Source organism: Triticum aestivum, chromosome 5A (genome assembly GCF_018294505.1).
Source record: "Triticum aestivum cultivar Chinese Spring chromosome 5A, IWGSC CS RefSeq v2.1, whole genome shotgun sequence".
NCBI classification, from domain to species: domain Eukaryota; kingdom Viridiplantae; phylum Streptophyta; class Magnoliopsida; order Poales; family Poaceae; genus Triticum; species Triticum aestivum.
Window position 1 is genome coordinate 701822768 of NC_057806.1, and position 8636 is coordinate 701831403.

An 8636-nucleotide genomic window follows, 5' to 3' on the forward strand; every position below is an offset into this window, starting at 1 on the left:
AATTGCATACTTGATTTGCGTCCTCATCATGTCATACATAACAACTATTCTTTCACGATGGAGACATGTTCTTATACCATGCATCAAATTTCTTTAAGCGATGCTTATCTTGTGCTAACTCACACATGCACATACACATCATGATGGATGATGTGTACATTTACCATGCACACACGTTCTTTCATTTTTGTCTCTTTTGTGTAGGTACCCATGAACACTCGTCAACCTCACAATCCCATGAGTTGACGAAACGAGCTCTAGAGAGCAATGATGACTTGGGATTCCATGGATTGTCCTTACCACCGTTCCCCTCGCGCAATGACTTCACGCATCTCTTCTACATGGCCCTCACATGGTTATGGGTTATTTACCACTTCTCACTTTATTCCCATATTGCCATGTTCACTTTGCATGATATGCTCTTTCCTATGCCTGTGCCATGCATTTGTGACCCATGCTTTGCATTACACATGATGCTTGATTCTAGTACTTGTATGTGTATTTGTAAGCTTGGTGGAGATATCACTTATTATTACCATGTTTGCTTTGTGCCCGATGCCTATAATGATACTACGATCTTGCTTTGTGTTCGTGCTTGCGGTATGTCATGTGCATTGCCTATGCCTATGATTTGCTCACATGACATGATTGCCATGATTTCCTCTAGTATGTTTCATCTTCGCACTACTAGCTTGCATGACTTGTTTACTATGATTGCTTTCCATGTTGCATCCAATTCTTGGATTACTTGCTCCTATCATATCTTTGGTCGCAACAATGTCACTTATTCACATACGCCATGTCCCATTGCTTGTCACATGATTGACTTGATTGCCTCACACATGATGAACAATTGCTCTTTCCATTGTGTTGAGTGCCACACGATTTTCACTACACCCCATGCACATTATGCTTGGATTGTCTTGCATTTGACCCGTGTGTTTAGATCCTTCATTTCCTTTGGTGTTGTGAATGATTCCTATGCCTACCATTGCCCTTTTGTTGAGCACATTGCGCACTCTTGCTATGACCATGAGGTAGATGCTTATTCTCTTGACACACATATTTGCATCACTTCCTCCCATTTGCATGCTTGTTCCCATGATGTCCTTGATTGTGCTCAACTTATATGCTTAAATGCCATGCCACACTTCTTTGTCAAACCATATGCTTTGCATGATGACGACACTTATTTGGTGACTCACCTCTTGAATGCTTGGTTTTGCTTTAATGCCAACCACATTTGTTTTTCCAAGTGCTTGTTATTATTGCTCCTTTTGAAGGAATTACAAGATGGTGCAACATTGGAGAGTGCCCATTTCAAGCTACAAGATGATGAATGCTTGGTGATCGTCAACTTCTACACGGCAACACAATCTCTTTCCCATGGTGATTTGGATTTCGATCCGAGGTCGGATCTTTCCCAGGGGGGGGGGGGATGATGCGGAGCATCCTATGGACACACTACTAGAGAAAGGCTAATTAGTGGCGCACCTGCTTTGGCCATTAATGGCGCACTACAGGTGCGCCACTATTATCACACCATTAGTAACAAATAGTAATGGCGCACCTCTGGTGCGCCATTACTGTGCCTATCTGGCTTAGTAATGGAGCACCACATAAAAGTGCGCCATTACTAACAATTTTTTTCAAATTTTTTTCAGATTTTTTTTCAGATTTTTTTTCTTAATCTCGGATCACTATGGCTTAATCTCAAGTCAAATCGCACTCTGTGGTCTGGGCAGTTACCGGGGAGGTCACAGTCTGTGTTCCAATTAATCAGATTATTTCCTGGGCATATCTTTTGATCCTTTGACCGCCTCCCTCGGGAAGCCAACCAGAGTCTCAGGGGCTACTATCTATACACAGGTGTATTTTGTGAATAAAACACAATCGAACATGTTCTAGTACAAACCTCGAAGCCTCTTAGCAGGCCCATGAAGGCCCCATTCAATCCGCTTTTCACGGACAAGACCTTTTCAACCACTATGCCAATTAGGGTACGATGTTCCTCTAAGACGGACGCCTGCCGCAGCATGTTCGTCAATATATCCGACGCTTCTGGGTCTCCGGAAGCTGCTAAAGGAGTACGACCTCCCTTTGAAGGAATCCGTTTATTCGTATCCGGCTGTAGACTGGACTGCTCGGGACCTCCATTGTTGGTCTCCGGACCCTGGTCCACCGAAGTATCACCTTCGGGTAGTGTCTTCGTCATCCTTTGCACCACTTGATCGGGGGAGACCCTCCGCGACTACACCTCGAAGTCGTCCGCCCTATTGGGCAAGGAGACCGGTGGAGGCGTCTCGCTTTCCATCATCTCCGGGAGAAGGTCCTCCGAGGAAGAGGATTGTCGGAGAAGACTGCGTGCCAAACTACAAAAACATATATTCTAGACGTTACAAGAAAGGAACGAGACATATTTAAAACACCCTTGTTCACTTACGATTTGGCTTGAGGCTTTTCCTCGTCATGGGACTGCGCGATGACGTCGTCCTCCAAGCCCGAGCCACCCGACAGAGGCATCTTGCCTCGCTTAGGAGCCTTTTCCACCCAATTTTCGGAGGAGGCCCTTCTCTTTCCATGGGAGGAAGAGATGTTGACTTCCCCTTCATTTTTATCTTCGAACGATGGAATCTTGATTCCCCCGGACATAATGTCTGATATACTTTCGGGATGGAGGCCATCTTTGGTCCTCCCACTCTCCGCCTTGCTCTCCCTCACAGGCATCTGGTATGGAGCCGGGGCCAGCATCCTTGTTAATACGGGACCCACTGAGCCTTCGGGAAGGGGGGCCGAACACCTAATTAGTTCCACTTTCTTTATCCAGCCTTGGAAGAAGATAGTTTGCTCAATAATGTATTACGGCATACTTACATACAAAGTGTTCGAAAGTCAAGTGCTTACCGGGGTGTCTGGACGGTTGCAGTTGAGGCCGGTGTCCTCAGTGGTGTCCGACCAATGTTTTCATTTCCCAAAAAACAACTTCCACATCCCTTTGTGCGTAATGCCGAAGAAGTGTTGGAGGGTTCGTGGTCCTTCTGGATTAAACTCCCACATGAGGAGAGGCCTACGCTGGCATGGCAGAGCTCGGCGGACTAGCATTACTTGAATCACGTCGACAAGATCGATGTCCTTCTCAAGGAGGGTTCAGATGCGGCTCTGTAGAGTCTGCACTTCATCAACTGATCTCCAGTCCAACCCCTTATTGATCCATGATGCAAGCTGTAATGGAGGGCCAGAACAAAATGCAGGTATAGCTGCCCACTTGGTACTACGGGGTTCCATGATGTAAAACCACTCTCGCTGCCATTGGTTGGAAGTTTCGGTGAAAGAGCCTTTTGGCCAGAGAGTGTTGGTAAGCTTGCTTACTACAACACCGCCACACTCCACCTGTTCCCCGTCGACTACCTTCGGCTTCACACTAAAGGTCTTGAGCCATAGGCCAAAGTGTGGGGGGATTCAGAGGAAGGCCTCACACGTGATGATAAACGCCGATACGTGGAGGAGAGAATTCGGAGGTAGATGGTGAAAATCTAGTTCGTAATAAAACATTAGCCCCTGGACAAAGGGGTGGAGAGCGAACCCTAGCCCTCGAAGGAAGTGAGAGACGAATACGACCCTCTCGCCGGATCTGGGGGTTGGAATAACCTGTCCTTAAGCAGGAAGCATGTGGGGGATCTCTGCGGTCAGGTATCTGGCCGCCCGAAGCTTTGCGATATCCTCCTTTGTAATGGAGGAAGCCATCTATCGACCCTGAGGGCTGGGCCCGGACATGATGGGGAAGCTTGGAGCAATGAAGTCGAACCTTGGGTGCTAGAACTTGAGGTTGGATAGGCTGAGGAGAGGTTTGGCGTAAAAAGACGGCCCTTCGTTCCTTTATAAAGGCACCGGGTATTAAACGCCTCCTCCTGAGCCTGAAGACTTGCCTATTCCTAAGGAATCTTTCCAACAGAACGGTTGGGTTACCCACACTCGTATTGATGAGAATCCTGCAATAAGGGGACACGATCTCTGCTTCGACATGACGTGCCAATAACAACAACGCCTCGAAATGTGGAACGGCGGGATTGAAAATGGTTCGAAATAAATAACCGGGTGAGCGTGATGTCACGTTATAAAAATTATCAGCAGATTGGACTCATAAAATACTATACTCTACGGCTGTGGTACTTGTGTTGCAGGTCCGGTCACTGTCGTTTCATATGAAGACTATCCTGAAGTATTCGGAAAGGGGAGCCCGCCTTGCAATGCCGAAGACAATCTGCGCGCCGGACACCTCGTTATTGAAGCCTGGTTCAGGGGCTACTGAGGGAGTCATGGACTAAGGGGTCCTCGAGCGTCCGGCCTGTTGGACATGGGCCGGACTAATGGGCTGTGAGGAAACAAGACCGAAGACTCTCTCATGTGTCCGGATGGGACTCTCCTTGGCGTGGAAGGCAAGCTTGGCGACCCAATATGAAGATTCCTTTCTCTGTAACCGACCTTGCACAACCCTAGTCCCCTCCAGTGTCTATATAAACCGGAGGGCTCAGTCCGGATAGAGGCTCAATGAATACCATAGTCATACATGCTAGGCTTTTAGGGTTTAGCCATCTCGATCTCGTGGTATATCAACTCTTGTAATACTCATATTCATCAAGATCAATCAAGCAGGAAGTAGGGTATTACCTCCATAGAGAGGGCCCGAACCTGGGTAAACATCGTGTCCCCTGTCTCTTGTTACCATCGACCTTAGACGCACAGTTCGGGACCCCCTACTCGAGATCCGCCGGTTTTGACACCGACACTCACTGCCTCTTGACAAGGTGGTCGGGCGAAGCCCTACCGTCGCTGGCGGCGGCGAGGCCTCTGGCTCTTCTTGCTCGTGTGGGGTTGGTGAGGGTTGGCGACCAGAGCCAGAACATGGTCTGTGTGTGTGTGTGTGGGGGGGGGGTGCCGCGGCAATACAGTGGGCGAACACGGTGCTCCGGCGCCCTGCTGCCCACTTGCCCAACGGTTTGGTGGATGGGCGTGTCTGGGTGCTGGCGACAGTGGTGATCTAGGCTTCCAGATCTTGATCCAGACGATGCAGGTTGCGGGTGGCTGCCCTCGCCATGGCCTCGGCTGGTGGTAGTGGAGGCGTAGCAGCGATGGGATAGAGGGCAGATTGGTCACCTCCAGTTGCTCTGACGGCGAACAACGACGAGCTCAAAGGTGGGCATCCCTCGGTGAGCAGTTTTGGTCGATGGTGGTGTTTCACGGGGTTGTCCTTGCCAGTGGTCAGGTGTCATTGGTGGTCTCGCGTGGAGCTACGTCAACCGCCGAGGTGGGGTAGCACATGGGTTGCTCGGTGTTGAGGTTGGCAAGAGGTATGGCGGCGCCGACATGGTCGGGCCACCCATCACCGGCACAAGGGTGTACTAGACGTGGATGCTTCCTCTCCCCTTCCTCCTGCTTTCTATGCCTCAGCGCGCTGCCATAGCTCCGGCATTGTTCTAGGCGGGACATACTCTTCGGCCCCGTCGGTTGGGGACTGCCTTTGGACCAAAGCCAAACACTTTGGCTGGTCTTGGAGGGGTTTGGATGCAGGGCAGCGGCCCTGGCGGCGGGAGGCGCGACATTCGTAGGCGGAGCATGCGTCTCAGGTGCGGGCGGGCAACCATGGCCACACGGGTGGCTTGGTTGCGTGTGTTTAGTGGAGCTAGGGTGTGACAGGGGTGTGTAAACGCTAGCGTGCACCACCTGCCCAATCCGTGTCCTGGCCGATGGTGGCAACATTGATATGTTGACGTTGTACCCTTCCTATAGGCTCCATCGCCGTGTTCCGACTCCTTTCATCATGCTTCAGATGAAAACTTGATCTACATGTGGTTGTACCCTTCTGGGAGACACCATTTTGGAGTCCTGGCTTCATCGTTGTCCGTATCACCTCTTCGTTGTGGTTCATGGTGGAGGTCTCCGTCTGCTCCAAACGGTCTTCTTTGCATATCTGTAGTTAGCTTGGTAGTCGGTGGGGTGGTGTGTCAGTGCCCGACACCTTTGTATCTTGTCTTACGTGTGTGTTGTGTGCGGTGGTGACGAGTGTTTATATCGGCCTACTCGGTTGTAACGCGGTGATGGTTGCTTTATAATATAAAGCGGGGAAAACCCCTTTTTCGTCATAACCAATGGTAGACATCATAGTGCCGCACATGTATAGCACACAAGCACTATATATGTAGAATTTCCTGAGGTGTTCAACCAAACCAGCAAACCTACATTAAATTACTAGATAATCGTTTATTGTATTGGAGAAGAGGAAGAGAACCCTGAATTTTCATTTGTTATGGGAAATACGACGCATAATAACCAAAATAGCATACGACATCATATCAGAGTGATGAAAAAAGATATTGTTGATTATTCATAACATTGAAATACATTGGTGGTTTACAGACACACAGCGGCATGACATACTATCCATTTATTTTATAGATAGGGATGCTCGAGAAATTCAACCAAATATTTGGTTTATGCACTAATCTTCTGTGTAATCAACAAATGACTGACTTAGTTGTGGTTGTTCTCCCAAAATTGAGCCTGGAGATAGTCTATTGTATTCTTTTCCACCTGAAATGCCTTGGCAAGAACATCATCTGAAATTGGTGGGTCTGACCCAAACACTGCATTGGCAATTGTGATAGCCCCTGGGTTCTGGCTGCTAAGCGCGGCAATTGCAACAGCGGGCTGGTGGGGGTTGGGGTTGAATTGGAAGTGGATGAGCCCCACGGGGAAGACAAACACATCACCTTTGTTGAGCACCTTGGAGAAGAACTTGTTTCTGTTGGGGGCGGGCTGGTTGGATGTGACAAAGCCAACATACAATGTCCCCTCGAGCACCGTGAGGATCTCAGTGGCGCGAGGGTGCGTATGTGGTGGGTTCTGACCCAAGGGAGCATAGTCGATGCGTGCAATTGAGATGCCGAGGGTGTTGAGTCCAGCAATCTGCATGACGTTGATCAAAGTGACGTTGGATCCAACCTTGTTGGTCACCCTAGGCTTGTCGAGGTTGGCTGCCTTGAAGAAGTCGTCTGCGTTAACTTCCATCGGGTTCTTGCAAACAAATCCATTGACACGCACTGGTGCATAGAGGAGATGTAACATGTAAACTCAGATCTTACCAAGCTGTTTCGACTTGAATATAATTTCTAGAAATTCATTTGGTGAAAACATGATGAGAAACCACATAGTACCTGGCGAATGCATGTCGGCGACACAAAAGTCCTGGAGTGGGCCAGGATCGGAGGCAATGGCCTGCCATGAGACCAAGGCAAGAAGAGCAGCAAGGAGAAGGATGGAAGAGGAGGTTGCCATTAGAGTTTAGTATCGTTGGCTCTTCTTTTCTCTTGTGTTCCTGTTTGTGTTTGTGGCCTGAGTGATGCTTTGAACATGCAGGGTGTGTATGTGTTTATATAGGCGCAATGAGCCGTGTGCGAAACTCGGGAGCAATAGACATAGTCAGGTGGAACCGACCAACAGATTGAAATGGTCTCTGGCTGCTGATTAAACTATTTTGCATAAACTTTACAAGTTCCCCTTTACACGTTTTCCCTTCAATGAAGCCATGTAGCGTATACAATTACAGATAAATAAAGCAACTCTATGTGATGTAAGACTCAGTAGTAACTTTATTGTTTCTCCATCTCACCCGAGTCTCCACAATGCATGCATGGCTAATTCCAGGAAAGTTCACCACCCGTCACCATTATTATTGAAGGAAAACATTTATAAACAAGAAACATCCGGCAAGATAAACTAATGAATTTCACTAGTTTAATTAGGTATCTAAGTATCCTGCGTTTCTATCATACTATCATATACCTGGTCATAGTCTGAACTGGTGCGCGCAAAATCAGTCAAAGAGCAGTTGAGAAAAGCCGACATGCACAGACAAAGTCACCTACTAATGCGTGGGTTTCATGGGTGCAAGACTTCTAAAGACATATAGAGTGACTACTACTCATGTACTTTCCGCAAGTTGGTATAGAATGTGTAAAATCAAGCTTTTCAAAGATTTGTCGTGAAGCCCACATAACAATGCACCTGCTATTTTGTAGCAGCCCTTGCTTTCATCACTTCAATCAGATATTTACTTAGTCAAATTTCTCTCGCAGTGGTTGAGTATTTGCAGGAAGAAGCAACGACATTAGTGGACGTGCCTATCTAACCAAACGGAGAGCTATGACAGTACATCCAACGACTAGGCCAGGCGCCACACGATCATAAACCGATTAATTTCTTGGAGATGTGCGTTTAAGTTTCCATACAGACAAGACATTTCCATGAAACAAATAAAATGCTGCTATCACAAACTTGTTACAAGGAAATGCAGAGTTTCGTAGTCGGCTTCCTGCAGCGGCGACCACAGCAAAGTCGACGGCACCCGGCGCCGGCTGCGACATAGGTCGCACGACCTCCACCTTGGAGCATGCAGTCGCAGCCGCAACCATCACCTGCTCCTTCTCCTACATCATGAACAATTTATGATTTTTCAAATAAAATTCAAAACTCACAACTTTTGTAGTCCCGGATTAATTTGAAGAAGGAAACACAGAAACAGAAATAAGAAAAGAAAAAACGCCCGACCCATGAACGTGTGCGGGGTGGAGGAGGCACTC

The 8636-nt window shown here is 48.0% G+C and overlaps 1 protein-coding gene across 1 annotated transcript; it reads right to left on the reverse strand.

Annotated features, from left to right (window-relative positions):
• Window positions 1-6356: 6356 nt before the first annotated feature.
• On the reverse strand, window positions 6357-7446 carry LOC123108506 (germin-like protein 8-5). The gene is made up of 2 exons (XM_044530283.1): window positions 7212-7446; window positions 6357-7097 (listed from the first exon to the last, which is right to left on the reverse strand). Exons 1-2 carry the CDS (start codon window positions 7330-7332, stop codon window positions 6529-6531), a joined length of 690 nt encoding a protein of 229 aa, XP_044386218.1. The 5' UTR covers window positions 7333-7446; the 3' UTR covers window positions 6357-6528.
• Window positions 7447-8636: the final 1190 nt, after the last annotated feature.